This window comes from Columba livia, unplaced genomic scaffold, assembly GCF_036013475.1.
Source record: "Columba livia isolate bColLiv1 breed racing homer unplaced genomic scaffold, bColLiv1.pat.W.v2 Scaffold_2092, whole genome shotgun sequence".
In the NCBI taxonomy this organism is placed as follows: domain Eukaryota; kingdom Metazoa; phylum Chordata; class Aves; order Columbiformes; family Columbidae; genus Columba; species Columba livia.
Genome location: NW_027043225.1, coordinates 1 through 24468, shown reverse-complemented (window position 1 = coordinate 24468; position 24468 = coordinate 1). Strand labels below are relative to the sequence as shown.

General features: G+C 61.4%; 2 protein-coding genes across 2 annotated transcripts; both read left to right on the top strand.

Moving 5' to 3' along the window:
• On the top strand, positions 1-24105 carry LOC135577998 (sarcoplasmic/endoplasmic reticulum calcium ATPase 1-like; the record flags this gene model as incomplete). The annotated part of the gene is made up of 17 exons (XM_065048157.1): positions 1-178; positions 1320-1337; positions 2027-2109; positions 3443-3547; positions 7407-7545; positions 8613-8693; positions 10301-10386; positions 11435-11732; positions 13242-13408; positions 14477-14565; positions 15546-15648; positions 15727-15858; positions 17105-17230; positions 18891-19109; positions 20525-20860; positions 23267-23487; positions 24017-24105. Coding segments are annotated over exons 1-17 (2410 nt in total), but the record flags the coding sequence as incomplete, so codon positions are not given.
• LOC135578000 (basic salivary proline-rich protein 1-like) lies at positions 2126-3431 on the top strand (the record flags this gene model as incomplete). The annotated part of the gene is made up of 1 exon (XM_065048159.1): positions 2126-3431. A coding segment is annotated over exon 1 (1020 nt), but the record flags the coding sequence as incomplete, so codon positions are not given.
• Positions 24106-24468: the final 363 nt, after the last annotated feature.

Sequence of the window (24468 nt, the reverse complement as noted above, 5' to 3'; positions counted from 1 at the left end):
ATTGGGGGACATTGGGGACACGTTGGGGACACGTTGGGGACGTTGGGGACGCGGGGGACGATGGAGAACGCGCACGCCAAGACGGTGGAGGAGTGCCTGGCGTATTTCGGGGTGACCGAGAACGTGGGGCTGTCCCCCGAGCAGGTCAAGAGGAGCCTGGAGAAGTACGGGCACAATGGTGAGTGGGGACATGGGGACAATGGGGACAATGGGGGACAATGGGGGTGTGGGGGACATGGGGACAATGGGGATAATGGGGGTGGTAGGGGATAGGGGGACATGGGGACAGTGGGGGACAATGGGGACATGGGGACAATGGGGGTGGTAGGGGATAGGGGGACATGGGGACAGTGGGGACAATGGGGACATGGGGACAATGGGGGTGGTGGGGGATAGGGGGACATGGGGGACATGGGGACAATGGGGGTGTGGGGACAATGGGGACATGGGGGGGACATGGGGACATGGGGGTGTGGGGGGACAATGGGGACAATGGGAGTGGTGGGGACGTGGGGGTGTGGGGGACGTGGGGACAATGGGGGTGGTGGGGACAATGGGGACATGGGGGACATGGGGGTGTGGGGGGACATGGGGACATGGGGACAATGGGAGTGGTGGGGACATGGGGGTGTGGGGGACGTGGGGACAATGGGGGTGGTGGGGGACATGGGGACAATGAGGGGTGTGGGGGATAGGGGGACATGGGGGACATGGAGGGACATGGGGGGACATGGGGACAATGGGTTGTGGGGGCAATGGGGACAATGAGGGGTGTGGGGGATAGGGGGACATGGGGGACATGGAGGGACATGGGGGGACATGGGGACAATGGGGTTGTGGGGGCAATGGGGACAATGGGGACAATGGGGGTGGTAGGGGACAGGGGGACATGGGGACAATGGGGGTGGTGGGGGACAATGGGGGACGTGGGGACAATGGGGGGTGTGGGGGACGTGGGGGTGCGGGGGGGACATGGGGACATTGGGACATGGGGACAATGAGGGGACATGGGGGACAATGGGGACAATGGGGGGTGTGGGGGACATGGGGGACATTGAGACATGGGGGGACAGGGAGACATGGGGACAATGGGGGGGACATGGGGACAATGGGGACAATGGGGGGTGTGGGGGGACAATGGGGCCATGGGGGTCGATGGTGAGAGGGGACGTGGGGACAGTGGGGGACAATGGGGGACAATGGGGGACGTGGGGACACGGGGGGGTGGGGACAGCGAGAACTTGGGGACACTGTGGGCTTGGGGACCCTTTGGGGTGTCCCCAACGTGTCCCCAACGTGTCCCCATCGTGTCCCCACAGAGCTCCCGGCTGAGGAGGGTGAGTACCGACCCGGTGGGGGTGTCCCCATGTCCCCCCGTGTCCCCATGTCCCCCCGTGTCCCCCCATGTCCCCCCATGTCCCCCAATGTCCCCCCATATCCCCCATATCCCCCCATGTCCCTCATATCCCCCAATGTCCCCATGTCCCCCATGTCCCCCATGTCCCCCATGTCCCCCCATGTCCCCATGTCCCCCATACCCCCCCATATCCCCCAATGTCCCCATGTCCCCCAATGTCCCCCCATGTCCCCCCGTATCACCCAATGTCCCCATGTCCCCATGTCCCCATGTCCCCCATACCCCCCCATAACCCCCAATGTCCCCATGTCCCCCCCATCCCTCATGTCCCCCATTGTCCCCATGTCCCCATATCCCCCAATATCCCCATGTCCCCCCATATCCCCAATGTCCCCCCATATCCCCCCATATCCCCCATTACCCCCAATGTCCCCATGTCCCCAATGTCCCTCATGTCCCCCATTGTCCCCATGTCCCCATATCCCCCCATATCCCCCCATGTCCCCCATGTCCCCCATGTCCCCAATGTCCCCCATGTCCCCCATGTCCCCCATGTCCCCAATGTCCCATGTCCCCAATGTCCCCCATTGTCCCCACGTCCCCCATGTCCCCAATGTCCCCAATGTCCCCCCCATTGTCCCCATGTCCCCGTGTCCCCACCGTCCCCAGGGAAGACGATTTGGGAGCTGGTGGTGGAGCAGTTCGAGGACCTGCTGGTGCGGATCCTGCTCCTGGCCGCCTGCATCTCCTTCGTGAGTGACAGCGGGGACACCCCTGGGGACACCGGGGACACCCTGGGGACACCATTGGGACATCATTGGGACACTCTGGGGACCCCCTGGGTACCCCTTGGGACACCTTGGGGACCCCCTGGGACACCCCGGGACACCATTGGGACACCTTGGGGACACCCTGGGGACACCATTGGGACATCATTGGGACACCTTGGGACACCATTGGGACATCATTGGGACATCATTGGGACACCTTGGGGACACCCTGGGGACACTATTGGGACACCTTGGGACACCCTGGGGACACCATTGGGACACCCATGGGACACCCATGGGACACCCCTGGGACCCCCTGGGTACCCCTTGGGACACCTTGGGGACACCCTGGGACACCCTGGGACACCATTGGGACCCCCCGGGGACACCTTGGGGACACTGTGGGGACACCATTGGGACCCCCCAGGGACACTGTGGGGACACCCTGGGGACACCATTGGGATACCATTGGGACCCCCTGGGACCCCCTGGGGACACTGTGGGGACCCCCTGGGGACACCCCTGGGACACCATTGGGACCCCTTGGGGACACTGTGGGGACCCCCTGGGGACACCCCTGGGACACCATTGGGACCCCCCAGGGACACCCCTGGGACACCATTGGGACCCCCCGGGGACACTGTGGGGACCCCCTGGGGACACCCCTGGGACACCATTGGGACCCCCCGGGGACACTGTGGGACCCCCTGGGACACCATTGGGACCCCCCAGAGACACTGTGGGGACCCCCTGGGGACACCATTGGGACCTCCTGGGGACACCCCTGGGGACACTGTGGGGACACCATTGGGACCCCCCGGGGACACCTTGGGGACACTGTGGGGACACCATTGGGACCCCCCAGGGACACCCCTGGGACACCATTGGGACCCCCTGGGGACACTGTGGGGACACCATTGGGACCCCCCGTGGACACCATTGAGACCCCCTGGGACCCCCTGGGGACACTGTGGGGACACCATTGGGACCCCCCGGGGACACTGTGGGGACCCCCTGGGGACACCCCTGGGACACCATTGGGACCCCCTGGGGACACTGTGGGGACACCATTGGGACCCCCCGGGGACACTGTGGGGACCCCCTGGGGACCCCCCGGGGCCGGCGGGGGGAGGGGCAGGAGGTGGCTCCGTGTCCTTGGGGGCGACCTCGGGGGGGGATCCGGTGACATCTCAAGTGTCGGCAGCTGCTCCTCGGGGGGGACGCGGGGGGACAGCTGCGGCCCCTCCCCCCCCCGCCGCCGGGTGACGTGTCACCCGGTGTCACCGTCACTGTCACCGTCCCGCCGTGTCCCCAGGTGCTGGCCTGGTTCGAGGAGGGCGAGGAGACCATCACGGCCTTCGTGGAGCCCTTCGTCATCCTCCTCATCCTCGTGGCCAACGCCGTGGTGGGCGTGTGGCAGGTGGGGACAACGGGGGACGTGGGGGGCGGGGGGGGGTGCGGGGACGTTGGGGACAATGGGGGACATTGGGGGGTATGGGGATGTTGGGGGGTACGGGGATGTTGGGGACAATGGGGATGTTGGGGACACAGGGGACAATGGGGGGTATGGGGATGTTGGGGACATTGGGGACAATGGGGGACAATGGGGGGTATGGGGATGTTGGGGACATGGGGGGACGTGGGGATGTTGGGGAGTACGGGGACGTTGGGGACATGGGGATGTTGGGGACATGGGGATGTTGGGGACATTGGGGACAATGCGGGGTATGGGGATGTTGGGGACATTGGGGACAATGGGGATGTTGGGGACATGGGGATGTTGGGGACATGGGGGTGTTGGGGACATAGGGGACATTGGGGACAATGGGGGGTATGGGGATGTTGGGGACATTGGGGACAATGGGGATGTTGGGGACATGGGGGGACATGGGGGTGTTGGGGGGTATGGGGATGTTGGGGACGTGGGGGTGTTGGGGACATAGGGGACATTGGGGACAATGGGGATGTTGGGGACATGGGGGGACATAGGGATGTTGGGGGTATGGGGATGTTGGGGACATGGGGGACATTGAGGACAATGGGGGGTATGGGGATGTTGGGGACATTGGGGACATTATGGGGTACGGGGGTGTTGGGGACATGGGGATGTTGGGGACATTGGGGATATTGGGGGACAATGGGGGGTATGGGGATGTTGGGGATGTTGGGGACATTGGGGACAATGGGGATGTTGGGGACATGGGGGGACATGGGGGTGTTGGGGGGTACGGGGATGTTGGGGACGTGGGGGTGTTGGGGACATTGGGGATATTGGGGACATTATGGGGTACAGGGTTGTTGGGGACATGGGGACGTTGGGGACATGGCGGGGTATGGGAATATTTGGAACACTGGGGGGTATGGGGATGTTGGGGACATTGGGGACAATGGGGACAATGGGGGACATGGGGATGTTGGGGACATTGGGGACAATGGGGGACATGGGGATGTTGGGGACATGGGGATCTTGTGGGGTACGGGGACACTGGGGACATTGGGGGATACGGGGTGTCCCCATGTCCCCAACGTCCCCATTGTCCCATTGACATCCTTGTGGTGTCTCCCAATGTCCCGTTGACTCCCCATAACGTCCCCATAACGTCCCCATAACCCCCCAACGTTCAAACCAACGTCCCCCATGGTGTCCCCATGATGTCCCCACAATGTCCGCATGTCCCCAATGGTGTCCCCAACATCCCCATTGTCCCATTGACGTCCCTGTGGTGTCTCCCAATGTCCCGTTGACTCCCCATAACGTCCCCATGACCCCCCAACGTTCAAACCAACATCCCCCATGATGTCCCCATGATGTCCCCATGATGTCCCCATGTCCCCCATGGTGTCCCCATGATGTCCCCACGATGTCCCCATGTCCCCCATGATGTCCCCATGATGTCCGCATGTCCCCAATGGTGTCCCCAACATCCCCATTGTCCCATTGACGTTCCTTTGGTGTCTCCCAATGTCCAATTCACTCCCCATAACGTCCCCATAACGTCCCCATGATCCCCCAACGTTCAAACCAACGTCCCCCATGGTGTCCCCACGATGTCCCCACGATGTCCCCACGATGTCCCCAATGTCCCCATGTCCCCAATGTCCCCGTGGTGTCCCCAGGAGCGGAACGCGGAGAACGCCATCGAGGCGCTGAAGGAGCGACCTCCCCATAACGTCCCCATAACGTCCCCATAACGTCCCCATAACGTCCCCATGACCCCCCAACGTTCAAACCAACGTCCCCCATGGTGTCCCCACGGTGTCCACAATGTCCCCATTGTCCCTGTTGTACCCATTGACGTCCCTGTGGTGTCTCCCAATGTCCCTTTGACTCCCCATAACGTCCCCATGACCCCCCAACGTTCTAACCAACGTCCCCCACGGTGTCCCCAATGTCCCCAATGGTGTCCCAATGGTGTCCCCATTGTCCCCATTGTCCCATTGACGTCCCTTTGGTGTCTACCAATGTCCCGTTGACTCCCCATAACGTCCCCATAACGTCCCCATAACCCCCCAACGTTCAAACCAACGTCCCCCACGGTGTCCCCACGATGTCCCCAATGTCCCCCATGGTGTCCCCAATGTTCCCATGTCCCCAATGTTCCCATGTCCCCAATGGTGTCCCCATGTCCCCAATGTCCCATTGACGTCCCTGTGGTGTCTCCCAATGTCCCGTTGACTCCCCATAACGTCCCCATGACCCCCCAACGTTCAAACCAACGTCCCCCATGGTGTCCCCATGGTGTCCCCAATGTCCCCATTGTCCCTGTTGTACCCATTGACGTCCCTGTGGTGTCTCCCAATGTCCCGTTGACTCCCCATAACGTCCCCATAACGTCCCCATGACCCCCCAGCGTTCAAACCAACGTCCCCCATGGTGTCCCCACGATGTCCCCACGATGTCCCCATGTCCCCCATGGTGTCCCCAATGTCCCCGTGGTGTCCCCAGGAGCGGAACGCGGAGAACGCCATCGAGGCGCTGAAGGAGCGACCTCCCCATAACGTCCCCATAACGTCCCCATAACGTCCCCATAACGTCCCCATAACGTCCCCATGACCCCCCAACGTTCAAACCAACGTCCCCCATGGTGTCCCCACGGTGTCCCCAATGTCCCCATTGTCCCTGTTGTACCCATTGACGTCCCTGTGGTGTCTCCCAATGTCCCTTTGACTCCCCATAACGTCCCCATGACCCCCCAACTTTCTAACCAACATCCCCCATGGTGTCCCCATGATGTCCCCAATGTTCCCATGTCCCCAATTGTGTCCCCACGGTGTCCCCATGTCCCCATTGTCCCATTGACGTCCCTTTGGTGTCTCCCAATGTCCAATTCGCTCCCAATAACATCCCCATAACGTCCCCATAACGTCCCCATGACCCCCCAACGTTCAAACCAACGTCCCCCATGGTGTCCCCATGATGTCCCCAATGTCCCCATTGTCCCATTGACGTCCCTGTGGTGTCTCCCAATGTCCCGTTGACTCCCCATAACGTCCCCATGACCCCCCAACATTCTAACCAATGTCCCCCATGGTGTCCCCATGATGTCCCCACGATGTCCCCATGTCCCCAATGGTGTCCCCAACATCCCCATTGTCCCATTGACGTCCCTTTGGTGTCTCCCAATGTCCAATTCGCTCCCAATAACATCCCCATAACGTCCCCATAACGTCCCCATGACCCCCCAACGTTCAAACCAACGTCCCCCATGGTGTCCCCACGATGTCCCCATGTCCCCCATGGTGTCCCCATGTCCCCAATGTCCCCATTGTCCCATTGACGTCCCTGTGGTGTCTACCAATGTCCCGTTGACTCCCCATAACGTCCCCATAACGTCCCCATAACCCCCCAACGTTCAAACCAACGTCCCCCACGGTGTCCCCACGATGTCCCCAATGTCCCCCATGGTGTCCCCAATGTTCCCATGTCCCCAATGTTCCCATGTCCCCAATGGTGTCCTCATGTCCCCAATGTCCCATTGACGTCCCTGTGGTGTCTCCCAATGTCCCGTTGACTCCCCATAACGTCCCCATGACCCCCCAACGTTCAAACCAACGTCCCCCATGGTGTCCCCATGGTGTCCCCAATGTCCCCATTGTCCCTGTTGTACCCATTGATGTCTCTGTGGTGTCTCCCAATGTCCCGTTGACTCCCCATAACGTCCCCATAACGTCCCCATGACCCCCCAGCGTTCAAACCAACGTCCCCCATGGTGTCCCCACGGTGTCCCCATGTCCCCCATGGTGTCCCCAATGTCCCCATGTCCCCGTGGTGTCCCCAGGAGCGGAACGCGGAGAACGCCATCGAGGCGCTGAAGGAGTACGAGCCCGAGATGGGCAAGGTCTACCGCGCCGACCGCAAGGCCGTGCAGAGGATCAAGGCGCGGGACCTGGTGCCCGGGGACATCGCCGAGGTGGCCGGTGAGGGACGCGGGGACGGGGGGAGGGGGACACGGGGGGAGGGGCGGGGGGAGGGGAGGGGGAGAAACGGGGGAAAAATGGTGAAAAATGGGGGGGAAATGGCGAAAAACGGTGAAGAAATGGGGGGAAATGGGGGGAAATGGGAGGAAGGGGACATGGGGGGATATGGGGACATGGGGACATGGGGGGACATGAGGTCATATGGGCATATGGGGACATATGGGGATATGGGGACATGGGGACACAGGGGGACATGGGGGGATATGGGGACATGGGGGGATATGGGGACATGGGGGGGACATGGGGGGACATGGGGTCATATGGGGATATGGGGACATATGGGGATATGGGGACATGGGGACACAGGGGGACATGGGGGATATGGGGACATGGGGGGATATGGGGACACGGGGACATGGGGGATATGGGGATATGGGGGGACGTGGGGACATGGGGGATATGGGGACACTCAGGACATGGTGGGGACATGGGGACATGGGGACAATGGGGACATGGGGGAACATTGGGGACATGGGGACATATGGGGACATGGGGGGACATGGGGTCATATGGGGATATGGGGACATATGGGGATATGGGGACATGGGGACACAGGGGGACATGGGGGGGACATGGGGATATGGGGGGACGTGGGGATATGGGGGATATGGGGACATGGGGACATGGGGACATGAGGGACATGGGGACATGGGGGATATGGGGACGTGGGGACATTGGGGACACTCAGGATATGGGGGACACTGGGACACTGGGGACATGGGGGGATATGGGGGGACATGGTTGATATGGGGACATGGTGGACATGGGGACAATGGGGACATGGGGGAACATTGGGGACATTGGGGGCAATGGGGGGATATGGGGGAGATGGGGACATATGGGGGATATGGGGACATGGGGGGACACTGGGGACATTGGGGACACTCAGGACATGGGGGGGACAATGGGGACAATGGGGACATGGGGGGATGTGGGGATACAGGGACATTGGGGGACATCAGGGTGACCCCCGTGACCCCCGTGACCCCGTGTCCCCTCCCCCGCAGTGGGTGACAAGGTCCCGGCCGACATCCGCATCATCTCCATCAAATCCACGACCCTGCGGGTGGACCAGTCCATTCTCACCGGTACGGGGGGGGATGGACCAGTCCATTCTCACCGGTACGGGGGGGGATAGGGTGGACCAGTCCATTCTCACCGGTACGGGGGGGGGATGGACCAGTCCATTCTCACCGGTACGGGGGGGGGGGGATGGGATGGACCAGTCCATTCTCACCGGTATGGGGGGGGATGGGATGGGATGGGATGGGATGGACCAGTCCATTCTCACCGGTACGGGGGGGGATGGGATGGGATGGACCAGTCCATTCTCACCGGTACGGGGGGGGATGGGATGGGATGGACCAGTCCATTCTCACCGGTACGGGGGGGGATGGGATGGGATGGACCAGTCCATTCTCACCGGTACGGGGGGGGATGGGATGGGATGGACCAGTCCATTCTCACCGGTACGGGGGGGGGGGATGGGGTGGACCAGTCCATTCTCACCGGTACGGGGGGGATAGGGTGGACCAGTCCATTCTCACCGGTACGGGGGGGGGATAGGGTGGACCAGTCCATTCTCACCGGTACGGGGGGGGTGGGATGGACCAGTCCATTCTCACCGGTACGGGGGGGGATGGGATGGACCAGTCCATTCTCACCGGTACGGGGGGGGGATGGGATGGACCAGTCCATTCTCACCGGTACGGGGGGGTGGGATGGACCAGTCCATTCTCACCGGTACGGGGGGGGGGGACCAGTCCATTCTCACCGGTACGGGGGGGTGGGATGGACCAGTCCATTCTCACCGGTACGGGGGGGGATGGGATGGACCAGTCCATTCTCACCGGTACGGGGGGGTGGGATGGACCAGTCCATTCTCACCGGTACGGGGGGGTGGGATGGACCAGTCCATTCTCACCGGTACGGGGGGGGATGGGATGGACCAGTCCATTCTCACCGGTACGGGGGGGGATGGGATGGACCAGTCCATTCTCACCGGTACGGGGGGGGGATGGACCAGTCCATTCTCACCGGTACGGGGGGGTGGGATGGACCAGTCCATTCTCACCGGTACGGGGGGGGGATGGGATGGACCAGTCCATTCTCACCGGTACGGGGGGGTGGGATGGACCAGTCCATTCTCACCGGTACGGGGGGGGGATGGACCAGTCCATTCTCACCGGTACGGGGGGATGGGATGGACCAGTCCATTCTCACCGGTACGGGGGGGGGATGGACCAGTCCATTCTCACCGGTACGGGGGGGTGGGATGGACCAGTCCATTCTCACCGGTACGGGGGGGTGGGATGGACCAGTCCATTCTCACTGGTACGGGGTGGGGGGGGGGATGGACCAGTCCATCCTCACCGGTATGGGGTGGGGGGGGGGATGGACCAGTCTATTCTGACCAGTACCGGGGGGGTGGACCAGTCCATCCTCACCAGTACAAGGGGTGAGGTACAAGTACGTACCGGTCCGTGCTGGTCTGTGCTGGTCCATACTGGTCCGTACTGGTCCATACTGGTCTGTACTGGTCCATACTGGTCCGTACTGGTCCATACTGGTCCGTACTGGTCCGTACTGGTCCGTACTGGTCCATACTGGTCCATACTGGTCCGTACTGGTCCATACTGGTCCGTACTGGTCCATACTGGTCCGTGCTGGTCCATACTGGTCCGTACTGGTGCAGGGGAGTCGGTGTCGGTGATCAAGCACACGGAGCCGGTTCCCGACCCCCGCGCCGTCAACCAGGACAAGAAGAACATGCTGTTCTCGGTCGGTGTCCCCAATGTCCCCAATGTCCCCATGTCCCCCCATTGTCCCCCTGTCCCCATGTCCTCATGTCCCCATGTCCCCCATGTCCCCCTGTCCCCCTGTCCCCATGTCCCCATGTCCCCAATGTCCCCCTGTCCCCATGTCCCCCTGTCCCCCTGTCCCCATATCCCCATGTCCCCATGTCCCCCTGTCCCCCTGTCCCCATGTCCCCATGTCCCCATGTCCCCCTGTCCCCATGTCCCCATGTCCCCATGTCCCCATGTCCCCCTGTCCCCCTGTCCCCATGTCCCCATGTCCCCATGTCCCCCTGTCCCCATGTCCCCCTGTCCCCATGTCCCCATGTCCACATCATCCTCATCATCCCCATGTCCCCATTGTCCCCACCACCCCCCAATGTCCCCATCACCCCCAATGTCCCCACCACCCCCCAATGTCCCCACCACCCCCATTGTCCCCACCACCCCCATTGTCCCCACCACCCCCCAATGTCCCCATCACCCCCAATGTCCCCACCACCCCCATTGTCCCCACCACCCCCCAATGTCCCCATCACCCCCAATGTCCCCACCACCCCCAATGTCCCCTGCACCCCCAATGTCCCCATCACCCCCAATGTCCCCACCACCCCCATCACCCCCAATGTCCCCAACCACCCCCACCATCCCCATGTCCCCAATGTCCCCACCACCCCCAATGCCCCCACCACCCCCAATGTCCCCATCACCCCCAATGTCCCCATCACCCCCACCATCCCCATGTCCCCAATGCCCCCATCACCCCCATGTCCCCAATGTCCCCACCATCCCCATGTCCCCAATGTCCCCCCCACCCCCAATGTCCCCATCACCCCCAATGTCCCCATCATCCCCAATGCCCCCACCATCCCCATGTCCCCAATGTCCCCACCACCCCCAATGTCCCCCCCACCCCCAATGTCCCCACCACCCCCATCACCCCCAATGTCCCCATCACCCCCATCACCCCCATGTCCCCAATGCCCCCCCCACCCCCCCCATCCCCACCGTCCCCATTCCCCGTTGCCCCCCAGGGCACCAACATCGGCGCGGGCAAGGCCGTGGGCATCGTGGTGGCCACGGGGGTGAACACGGAGATCGGGAAGATCCGGGACGAGATGGCGGCCACGGAGCAGGACAAGACGCCGCTGCAGCAGAAGCTGGACGAGTTCGGCGAGCAGCTCTCCAAGGTCATCTCGCTCATCTGCGTGGCCGTGTGGCTCATCAACATCGGCCACTTCAACGACCCGGTGCACGGCGGCTCCTGGATCCGCGGCGCCATCTACTACTTCAAGATCGCCGTGGCGCTCGCCGTGGCCGCCATCCCCGAAGGTGGGCTCACGAGTGGCACCCGTGGCTCACAATGGTCGTATAGTGGCACCTATGCGGTCATAATGGTCGTATAGTGGCACCTATGGGGTCACAATGGTCATACAGTGGCACCCATGGGCTCACAATGGTCGTATAGTGGCACCTATGGGGTCATAGTGACCTTAGAGTGGCACCCATGGGCTCACAATGGTCATATAGTGGCACCCATGGGGTCACAATGGTCATATAGTGGCACCCATGGGCCCACAATGGTCATGTAGTGGCACCCATGGGGTCATAATGGTCATATAGTGGCACCCATGGGCTCACAATGATCGTATAGTGGCACCCATGGGGTCATAATGGTCATATAGTGGCACCCATGGGCTCACAATGATCGTATAGTGGCACCTATGGGCTCACAATGGTCATATAGCGGCGTCTATGGGGTCATAGTGACCTTAGAGTGGCACCCATGGGCTCACAATGGTCATATAGTGGCACCCATGGGCTCACAATGATCGTATAGTGGCACCCATGGGGTCATAATGGTCATATAGTGGCACCCATGGGCTCACAATGATCGTATAGTGGCACCCATGGGCTCATAATGGTCATATAGTGGCACCCATGGGGTCATAATGGTCGTATAGTGGCACCCATGGGGTCATAATGGTCATATAGTGGCACCCATGGGGTCATAATGGTCATATAGTGGCACCCATGGGGTCACAATGGTCATGTAGTGGCACCTATGGGATCGTAATGGTCATATAGTGGCACCTATGGGCTCACAATGGTCATATAGTGGCACTTGTGGGATCATAATGGTCATATAGTGGCACCTATGGGGTCATAGTGACCTTAGAGTGGCACCCATGGGGTCACAATGGTCATATAGTGGCACCCATGGGCTCACAATGGTCATATAGTGGCACCTATGGGATCATAATGGTCGTATAGTGGCACCTATGGGCTCACAATGGTCATATAGTGGCACCCATGGGGTCATAGTGGGCATATAGTGGCACCTATGGGATCGTAATGGTCATATAGCGGCGTCTATGGGGTCATAGTGACCTTAGAGTGGCACCCATGGGCTCACAATGGTCATATAGTGGCACCTATGGGGTCATAATGGTCATATAGTGGCACTTGTGGGATCATAATGGTCATATAGTGGCACCCATGGGCTCACAATGGTCATATAGTGGCACCTATGGGCTTCATGGGCTTCTGGTGGCACCTGTGGGGTCATCAGTGCCCTGGTGGCCACCCCATTGGACTGGTGGCCTCCCCATAGCTCTGTTGACCTCCCCATAGCTCTGTTGACCTCCCCATTGGGCTGGTGGCCACCCCATTGGACTGGTGGCCTCCCCATAGCTCTGTTGACCTCCCCATTGGACTGGTGGCCACCCCATTGGACTGGTGGCCACCCCATTGAGCCAGTGTCCTCCCCACTGGCCCGGTGGCCACCCCGCTGGCCCGGTGGCCCCCCCGGCGTCCTGACGGCGCCCCCGTTGCCCGCAGGGCTGCCGGCGGTGATCACGACGTGCCTGGCGCTGGGCACGCGGCGCATGGCCAAGAAGAACGCGATCGTGCGCAGCCTGCCGTCGGTGGAGACGCTGGGCTGCACCTCCGTCATCTGCTCCGACAAGACCGGCACGCTCACCACCAACCAGATGTCCGTCTGCAAGGTGCGCGGGGGGCGTTGGGTGGCTTGGGTGGCGTTGGGTGGTCTTGGTGGCATTGGGTGGTCTTGGGTGGTATTGGGTGGCATTAAGTGGTCTTGGTTGACCTTGGGTGGTCTTGGTGGTATTGGGTGGTCTTGGTGGTATTGGGTGGCATTGGGTGGTCTTGGTGGCATTGGGTGATTTTGGTGGCATTGGGTGGCATTAAGTGGTCTTGGGTGGTATTGGGTGGTCTTGGTGGCGTTGGGTGGCATTAAGTGGTCTTGGGTGGTATTGGGTGGCATTGGGTGGTCTTGGTGGCATTGGGTGGCATTAAGCGGTCTTGGTTGACCTTGGGTGGTCTTGTTGGCATTGGGTGGTCTTGGGTGGTATTGGGTGGCATTGGGTGGTCTTGGGTGGCATTGGGTGGCATTAAGCGGTCTTGGGTGGTATTGGGTGGTCTTGGTGACCTTGGTTGACCTTGGGTGGTCTTCGGTGGCGTTGGGTGGCATTAAGTGGTCTTGGGTGGTATTGGGTGGAATTGGGTGGTCTTGGTGGCATTGGGTGGTCTTGGTGGCATTGGGTGGCATTAAGCGGTCTTGGTTGACCTTGGGTGGTCTTGTTGGCATTGGGTGGTCTTGGGTGGTATTGGGTGGCATTGGGTGGTCTTGGTGGCATTGGGTGGCATTAAGTGGTCTTGGGTGGTATTGGGTGGTCTTGGTGGCCTTGGTTGACCTTGGGTGGCCTTGGTGGCATTGGGTGGTCTTCATTGACCTTGAGTAGTCTTGGGTGGTATCGGGTGGTCTTGGTGGCATTGGGTGGCATTAAGTGGTCTTGGGTAGCCTTGGTGGCCTTGGTTGGTCTTGGTTGGTCTTGGTTGGTCTTGGTTGGTCTTGGTTGCTCTTAGTTGATCTTGGGTGGCCTTGATTGGTCTTGGTCAATCTTGGGTGGTCTTGGGTGGCCCTGGTTGACCCTGAGTGGCCTTGGGTGGCCTTGGGTCATCTTGGGTGACCTTCTCCTGTCCCCAAGACCCCCTGCTGTCCCCTTGGGGTCCCAGTGTCCCCAAGAGCCCCCTGATGTCCCCCGTGTCCCCAGATGTTCATCGTGGACAAGGTGGAAGGCGACGTCTGCGCCCTCAACGAGTTCTCCATCACCGGCTCCACCTACGCGCCCGAGGGCGACGTGTGAGTGACACCGGGGGGACAAGGGGACACCGGGTGACAACGGGTGACACGGGGACGTTGGGGGTCTTGGGGACATTGGGGGTCTTGGGGACATTGATTGACAAGGGGACGTTGGGGGTCTTGGGGATGTTGAGGGTCTTGGGGACACTGGTTGATAAGGGGACATTGGGGGGTTTTGGGGACATTGGGGGGTCTTGGGGATGTTGGTTGACAAGGGGACATTGGGGTGACAAGGGGACATTGGGGGTCTTGGGGACATTGGGGGTCTTGGGGACATTGATTGACAAGGGGACGTTGGGGTGACAAGGGAACATTGGGGTGACAAGGGGACGTTGGGGGTCTTGGGGACATTGGTTGATAAGGGGACATCGGGGGGACACGGGGACACTGTCCCCACTGTCCCCATCGCCCCCATCGTCCCAACGCCCCCATTACCCCCAATGTCCCCAATGTCTCCATCGCCCCCAATGTCCCCGATGTCACCATTGTCCCCATCATCCCAAATGTCCCCATCACCCCCATTGTCCCCATCGTCCCCAATGTCCCCATCGTCCCCAATGTCCCCATTGTCCCCAATGTCCCCATTGCTCCTGATGTCCCCATTGCCCCCAATGTCCCCATCATCCCCATCACCCTCACTGTCTCCATTGTCCCCATTGCCCCCATTGTCCCCAATGTCCCCATCGCCCCCATTGCCCCCAATGTCCCCATCGCCCCCATTGCTCCCAATGTCCCCATTGCCCCCAATGTCTCCATTGCCCCCCATGTCCCCGATGTCCCCATTGCCCCCAATGTCCCCATCATCCCCATTACCCCCACTGTCCCCATCGCCCCCATTGCTCCCAATGTCCCCATTGCTCCCAGTGTCCCCATCGCCCCCAATGTCCCCATTGCCCCCATTGCTCCCAACGTCCCCATTGCCCCCAACACCCCCATTGTCCCCAATGTCCCCGCTGTCCCCGACGTCCCCGCGTCCCCAGGCTGAAGCAGGAGAAGCACGTGAAGGCCGGGCAGTTCGACGGGCTGGTGGAACTGGCCACCATCTGCGCCCTGTGCAACGACTCGTCCCTCGACTACAACGAGGTGACCCCCGCGGCCCCTCCCCCGCCCCGTGTCCCCACCCCCCCCCGCCCACCCGGTGACACCGTCCGTGTCCCCAAGGCCAAGGGCGTGTACGAGAAGGTGGGGGAGGCGACGGAGACGGCGCTGACGTGTCTGGTGGAGAAGATGAACGTGTTCAACACCGACGTGCGCGGGCTCTCCAAGGTGGAGCGCGCCAACGCCTGCAACTCCGTGAGTGTCCCCGAGGGTCCCCGAGGGTCCCCAAGGGTCCCCAAGGGTCCCCAAGGGTCCCCAGGGGTCCCCAAGGCTTCACGGGTGTCCCCACTGCGCCCCGTGGCTCCCAGGGGCTGGTGGCCCCAAGTGTCTCCAAGTGTCTCCAGGTGGCCCCAAGTGTCCTCAAGGTTCACAGGTGTCCCCAAGTGTCCCCAAGGGTCCCCAAGGGTCCCCAGGGGTCCCCAGGGGTCCCCAAGGCTTCACGGGTGTCCCCACTGCGCCCCGTGGCTCCCAGGGGCTGGTGGCCCCAAGTGTCTCCAAGTGTCTCCAGGTGGCCCCAAGTGTCCCCAAGGGTTCACAGGTGTCCCCAAGGGTCCTCAGGTGTCCTCAAGGGTCCCTAAGTGTCCCCGAGGGTCCCCAAGGGTCCCCAAGGCTTCACGGGTGTCCCCACTGCACCCCGTGGCTCCCAGGGGCTGGTGGCCCCAAGTGTCTCCTGGTGGCCCCGGGTGTCCCCAAGTGTCCCCATTGTTCCCATTGCCTCCATCACCCCCATTGTCCCCATTGTCCCCATCGCCCCCATTGTCCCCATCGCCCCCATTGTCCTCAGTGTCCCCATTGACCCCCGTGCCCCCATCGCCCCCATTGTCCCCACTGTCCCCACTGTCCCCATCACCCCCATTGCCCCCATCGCCCCCATTGTCCCCAATGTCTCCAGTGTCCCCATTGTCCCATTGCCCCCATTGTCCCCATCGCTCCCAATGTCCCCATTGTTCCCTTTGCCCCCATCGCCCCCACTGTCCCCATGTCCCCAATGTCCCCAGGTGATCAAGCAGCTGATGAAGAAGGAGTTCAGTGTCCCCATCACCCCCAATGTCCCCAATGTCCCCATCACTCCCAATGTCCCCATCACCCCAAATGTCCCCATCACCCCCAATGTCCCCATCACTCCCAATGTCCCCATTGCCCCCAATGTCCCCAATGTCCCCATCACTCCCTATGTCCCCATCACCCCCAATGTCCCCATCACTCCCAATGTCCCCATCACTCCCAATGTCCCCATCACCCCCAATGTCCCCATTGCCCCCAATGTCCCCATCACCCCCAATGTCCCCACTGCCCCCAATGTCCCCATCACCCCCAATGTCCCTGTTTCCCCAATGTCCCCATCACCCTCAATGTCCCCATCGCCCCCAATGTCCCCAATGTCCCCGCTGTCCCCAATGTCCCCGCTGTCCCCAATGTCCCCCTGTCCCCGTGTCCGCAGGTGATCAAGCAGCTGATGAAGAAGGAGTTCACGCTGGAGTTCTCCCGTGACCGCAAGTCCATGTCTGTGTTCTGCTCCCCGGCCAAGGCCTCGCGCGCCGCCGTGGGCAACAAGATGTTCGTCAAGGTGGGGCCGGCGCCGCGTCACCGCGTCACCGTGTCACCGTGTCACCATGTCCCCGTGTCACCGCGTCACCGCGTCCCCGCGTCACCGTGTCACCATGTCCCCGTGTCACCATGTCCCCTTGTCACCATGTCACCGCGTCCCCGCGTCACCGCGTCACCGTGTCACCATGTCACCGCGTCCCCGTGTCACCGTGTCACCATGTCCCCGTGTCACCGCGTCACCGCGTCACCGTGTCACCGCGTCACCGCGTCACCATGTCCCCATGTCACCATGTCCCCGTGTCACCGCATCACCGTGTCACCGCGTCACCGCGTCCCCGCGTCACCGTGTCACTATGTCACCATGTCCCCATGTCACCGCGTCACCATGTCCCCGTGTCACCGCATCACCGTGTCACCGTGTCACCGTGTCCCCGTGTCACCGTGTCACCATGTCACCATGTCACCATGTCCCCGCGTCACCGCGTCACCGCGTCACTATGTCACCATGTCACCATGTCCCCGTGTCACTGCGTCACCACGTCACCGCGTCACCGTGTCACCATGTCCCCTTGTCACCATGTCACCGCGTCCCCGCGTCACCGCGTCACCGTGTCACCGTGTCACCGTGTCACCATGTCCCCGTGTCACCGCGTCACCATGTCACCGTGTCACCGTGTCCCCGTGTCACCGTGTCACCGCGTCACCATGTCCCCGTGTCACCGCGTCACCGCGTCACCGCGTCACCGCGTCACCATGTCACCGCGTCCCCATGTCACCGCGTCCCCATGTCACCATGTCCCCGTGTCACCGCATCACCGTGTCACCGCGTCACCATGTCCCCGTGTCACCATGTCCCCGTGTCCCCGTGTCACCGCGTCACCGCGTCACTATGTCACCATGTCCCCGTGTCACCGCGTCACCGTGTCACCGCGTCACCGTGTCTCCGTGTCACCGCATCACCGCGTCACCGCGTCACCGTGTCACTGTGTCACCGTGTCTCCGTGTCACCGCGTCACCGCGTCCCCGTGTCACCGTGTCACCGCGTCACCATGTCACCATGTCACCGCATCACCTTGTCCCCATGTCACCATGTCACCACGTCACCGTGTCACCACGTCACCCTGTCCCTGCGTCACCGTGTCACCGTGTCACCATGTCACTGTGTCCCCGCGTCCCCGCGTCCCCGCGTCACCGTGTCACCGCGTCACCGTGTCACCATGTCCCCGTGTCCCCGCGTCACCCTGTCACCGTGTCACTGTGTCCCCGTGTCACCGTGTCCATGTCACCGCGTCACCATGTCATCGTGTCCCCATGTTACCGTGTCCCCGCGTCACCGCATCCCCGTGTCACAGTGTCACCGTGTCACCGCGTCACCCTGTCACCGCGTCACCGTGTCACCATGTCCCCGTGTCCCTGCGTCACCCTGTCACCGTGTCACCGTGTCAACATGTCACCGCGTCACTGTGTCACCGCGTCCCTGTGTCCCCATGTCCCATCATGTCCCCATGTCCCACCCATGTTCCACCACATCTCCATGTCCCGTTGTGTCCCACCACGTCCCCATGTCCCCCCGTGTCCCCACATCCCCCCGTGTCCCCACGTCCCCACACCCCCCCACATCCCCCCGTGTCCCCACGTCCCCCCACGCCCCCCCACGTCCCCCCGTGTCCCGCCCGCAGGGAGCCCCCGAGGGCGTCATCGACCGGTGCAACTACGTGCGCGTGGGCACGGCGCGCGTGGCGCTGACGCCGGCGGCCAAGGAGAAGATCCTGGGCGTGATCAAGGAGTGGGGCACGGGCCGCGACACGCTGCGCTGCCTGGCGCTGGCCACGCGCGACTCGCCGCCGCGCCGCGAGGACATGCTGCTCGAGGACTCCACGCGCTTCGCCGAGTACGAGGTGCGGGACGGGCCCCACGGGGGTCCAGAACCTTCTCGGGGGGTCTGGAGCCTACAAGACCATCTAGAACCTCGTCAGGGGTTCTGGGGCCTACATGACTGTCCAGAACCTTCTTGGGGGTTCTGGAGCCTACAAGACCATCTAGAACCTCGTCAGGGGTTCTGGGGCCTACAAGACCATCTAGAACCTTCTCGGGGGTTCTGGGGCCTACATAGTCACCTAGAACGTTCTCAGGGGGTTCTGGGTCCTACTTGACCATCTAGAACCTCATCAGGGGTTCTGGGGCCTACATGGTCATCTAGAACCTCCTCGGGGGTTCTTGGCCCTACATGAGCATCTAGAACCTTCTCAGGGGTTCTGAGTCCTACATGAGCATCTAGAACCTCGTCAGGGGTTCTGGGTCCTACATGAGCATCTAGAACCTCCTCAGGGGTTCTGGGTCCTACATGACTGTCTAGAACCTCCTCGGGGGTTCTTGGTCCTGCATAGTCACCTAGAACCTTCTCAGGGGTTCTGAGTCCTACATGACTGTCTAGAACCTCCTCGGGGGTTCTTGGTCCTACATGAGCATCTAGAACCTCCTCAGGGATTCTAGGTCCTACATGACCATCCAAAGCCTCCTCAGGGGTTCTTGGTCCTACATGAGCATCTAGAACCTCCTCAGGGATTCTGGGTCCTACATGAGCATCTAGAACCTCCTCGGGGTGGTCCAGGCCCTACATGAGCATCTAGGACCCATATAAGGGTCCACAATGTCCCGTTCTCTTGGGTTCTTGGTCTATATGGAGCACCTCGAGCCTTCTTGTGTTTGGTCCTGGTCCTACAAGGATCCATATCGTCCCATTCTCTTGAGTTCTTGGTCCTACTTGACCATCTAGAACCTTCTTGAGTTGGTTCCTGGCCCTACAAAGGGCCCATTATTATGGTTTTTGGTCCCACATGGACCACCTAGAACCTTCTTGAGTTGGTTCCTGGCCCTACAAAGACCCCATTATTATGGTTCTTGGCCCCACATGGACCATCTAGAACCTTCTTGGGTTGGTTCCTGGTCCTACAAAGACCCCATTATTATGGTTTTTGGTCCACATGGAGCACCTAGAACCTTCTTGAGTTGGTTCCTGGCCCTACAAAGGACCCATTATTATGGTTTTTGGTCCCACATGGACCACCTAGAACCTTCTTGAGTTGGTTCCTGGCCCTACAAAGACCCCATTATTATGGTTCTTGGCCCCACATGGACCATCTAGAACCTTCTTGGGTTGGTTCCTGGTCCTACAAAGACCCCATTATTATGGTTTTTGGTCCACATGGAGCACCTAGAACCTTCTTGGGTTGGTTCCTGGCCCTACAAAGACCCCATTATTACGGTTCTTGGCCCCATAATGGAGCACCTAGAACCTTCTCCACCCCCCCAGACCGACCTGACGTTCGTGGGCTGCGTGGGGATGCTGGACCCCCCCCGCAAGGAGGTGATGGGCTCCATCCGGCTGTGCCGCGACGCCGGCATCCGCGTCATCATGATCACGGGCGACAACAAGGGCACGGCCATCGCCATCTGCCGCCGCATCGGCATCTTCGGCGAGGACGAGGACGTGGCCGGGAAGGCGTACACGGGCCGCGAGTTCGACGACCTGCCGCCGGCCGAGCAGCGCGAGGCGTGCCGCCGGGCGTGCTGCTTCGCGCGCGTCGAGCCCGCCCACAAGTCCAAGATCGTCGAGTTCCTGCAGTCCTTCGACGAGATCACCGCCATGGTGAGGGCTCCGGGGTCCCCCCGTGGGGCTGAGGTGGGGTTTGGGGTCCACCATGGGTCTATGGTGGGGTTTGGGGTCCACCATGGGTCTGTGATGGGGTTTGGGGTCCACCATGGGTCTATGGTGGGTTTGCACTCTACATGGAGCTGAGGTCATGTTGGGGTCCACCATGGGGCTGAGGTGGGGTTTGGGGTCCACCATGGGTCTATGGTGGGTTTGGGGTCCACCATGGGTCTATGATGGGGCTGGGGTCTCCCATGGGTCTATGGTGGGGTTTGGGGTCCTCCATGGGTCTATGGTGGGTTTGGGGTCCTCCATGGATCTGAGATGGGTTTGGACTCTACCATGGAGCTGAGGTCATGTTGGGGTCTACCATGGGTCTATGGTGGGGTTTGGGGTCCTCCATGGGTCTATGGTGGGGTTGGGGTCTCCCATGGGTCTATGGTGGGGTTTGGGGTCCTCCATGGGTCTATGGTGGGGTTTGGGGTCTACCATGGGTCTGTGATGGTTTTGGGGTCCACCATGGGTCTATGATGGGGCTGGGGTCTCCCATGGGTCTATGGTGGGGTTGGGGTCTCCATGGGTCTGTGATGGGGTTTGGGGTCCTCCATGGGTCTATGATGGGGTTGGGGTCTACCATTGAGCCAAGGTCATGTTGGGGTCCACCATGGGTCTGTGATGGGTTTGGGGTCTCCCATGGGTCTATGGTGGGTTTGGACTCTACCATTGAGCCAAGGTCATGTTGGGGGTCTACCATGGGTGTATGATGGGGTTTGTGGTCTCCCATGGGTCTATGATGGGGTTGGGGTCCACCATGGAGCTGAGGTCATGTTGGAGTCTACCATGGGTCTAATGTGGTTTGGTGTCCACCACATCTCTGATGTGGGTTTTGGGGTCCATGGTGGATCTCACGTGGGTTTTGGGGTCTATCACAGATCTGCTGTGGGTTTGGGGTCCACCATGGATCTAACATGGGTTTTGGGGTCCATGTGGATCTCCTGAGGTGGGTTTGGGGTCCATGGTGGATCCCCTGAGGTGGGTTTTGGGGTCCATGATGGATCTCACGTGGGTTTTGGGGTCCATGGTGGATCTCACGTGGGTTTTGGGGTCCATGTGGATCTCCTGAGGTGGTTTTGGGGTCCATGTGGATCTCATGTGGGTTTTGGTGTCCATGGTGGATCTCACGTGGGTTTTGGTGTCCATGGTGGATCTCACGTGGGTTTTGGGGTCCATGGTGGATCTCATGCGGGTTTTGGGGTCCATGTGGATCTCATGTGGGTTTTGGGGTCCATGTGGATCTCACGTGGGTTTTGGGGTCCATGTGGATCTCACGTGGGTTTGGGGTCCATGTGGATCTCACGTGGGTTTTGGGGTCCATGGTGGATCTCACGTGGGTTTTGGGGTCCATGTGGATCTCACGTGGGTTTTGGGGTCCATGGTGGATCTCACGTGGGTTTTGGGGTCCATGGTGGATCTCACGCGGGTTTTGGGGTCCATGTGGATCTCACGCGGGTTTTGGGGTCCATGGTGGATCTCACGTGGGTTTTGGGGTCTATCACAGATCTGCTGTGGGTTTGGGGTCCATGTGGATCTCCTGAGGTGGTTTTTGGGGTCCATGTGGATCTCCTGAGGTGGGTTTGGGGTCCATGTGGATCTCACGTGGGTTTTGGGGTCTATCACAGATCTGAGGTGGGTTTTGGGGTCCATGTGGATCTCACGTGGTTTTGGGGTCCATGGTGGATCTCACGTGGGTTTTGGGGTCCATGGTGGATCTCACGCGGGTTTTGGGGTCCATGTGGATCTCACGTGGTTTTGGGGTCCATGGTGGATCTCACGTGGGTTTTGGGGTCCATGTGGATCTCACGCGGGTTTTGGGGTCCATGGTGGATCTCACGTGGTTTGGGGTCCATGTGGATCTCACGCGGGTTTTGGGTGCATGTGGATCTCACGTGGGTTTTGGGGTCTATCACAGATCTGCTGTGGGTTTTGGGGTCCATGTGGATCTCCTGAGGTGGGTTTGGGGTCCATGATGGATCTCACGTGGGTTTTTGGGGTCTATCACAGATCTGAGGTGGGTTTTGGGGTCCATGGTGGATCTCACGTGGGTTTTGGGGTCTATCACAGATCTGAGGTGGGTTTTGGGGTCCATGTGGATCTCACGTGGTTTTGGGGTCCATGTGGATCTCACGTGGGTTTTGGGGTCTATCACAGATCTGAGGTGGGTTTGGGGTCCATGTGGATCTCACATGGGTTTTGGGGTCCATGTGGATCTCACGTGGGTTTTGGGTCCCATGTGGATCTCACGTGGTTTTGGGGTCCATGTGGATCTCACGCGGGTTTTGGGTGCACGTGGATCTCACGCGGGTTTTGGGTGCACGTGGGTCTCTCACGCGTCGGCGTCCCCAGACGGGTGACGGCGTGAACGACGCGCCGGCGCTGAAGAAGGCGGAGATCGGCATCGCCATGGGCTCCGGCACCGCCGTGGCCAAGACGGCGTCCGAGATGGTGCTGGCGGACGACAACTTCTCCACCATCGTGGCGGCCGTGGAGGAGGGGCGCGCCATCTACAACAACATGAAGCAGTTCATCCGCTACCTCATCTCCTCCAACGTGGGGGAGGTGGTCTGGTGAGCCCCCAGTCCGTCCCAGTCCGTCCCAGTTCAGTCCATCCCAGTTCAGTCATCCCAGTCCGTCCCAGTTCAGTCCATCCCAGTTCAGTCCATCCCAGTCCACCCCAGTTCAGTCCATCCCAGTTCAGTCCATCCCAGTCCATCCCAGTTCAGTCCAGTCATCCCAGTCCATCCCAGTGACCTCCCAGTTCAGTCCATCTCAGTCCATCCCAGTTCCTCCCAGTCCCCTCCCCCACCCCCCATTCCCCCCAGTTCCCCTTCCCCACCCCCCCAGTTCCTCCCTCCTTCCCCACCATGACCCTCCCCATCCCCCACCCCACCCCCCACCCCATCCCCCACCCCATCCCTTCCCCCATCCCCCACCCCATCCCCACCCCATCCCCCACCCCATCCCATCCCCATCCCCCATCCCCTCCCTCACCCCCATCCCCACCATGACCCGTGTTCCCCATCCCCCACCCCTCCCCCTCCCCCACCCCCATCCCCTCCCCCACCCTGACCTGTGCCCCCTCCCCCCCTCCCCCATCATCTTCCTGACGGCGGCGCTGGGGCTGCCCGAGGCGCTGATCCCCCATCCCCCACCCCTCCCCCATCCCCATCCCATCCCATCCCCCTGTACACACCCCCACCCCCTCCCCCACCCCCTCCCCCACCATGACCTGTATTCCCCATCCCCATCCCCCACCCCCCATCCCCTATCCCCACCCCTCCCCCACCCCATCCCCTCCCCACCCTGACCTGTGTTCCCCATCCCCCACCCCCCACCCCCATCCCCTCCCCATCCCCCCTCCCCCACCACAACCTGTGACCCCTCCCCCCTGCCCCTCCCCCATCCCCCACCCTAACCTATGACCCCCTCCCCCAACTCCCATCCCCCATCCCCACCCCATCCCCTCCCCCACCCTGACCTGTTCCCCTCCCCCATCATCTTCCTGACGGCGGCGCTGGGGCTGCCCGAGGCGCTGATCCCCCATCCCC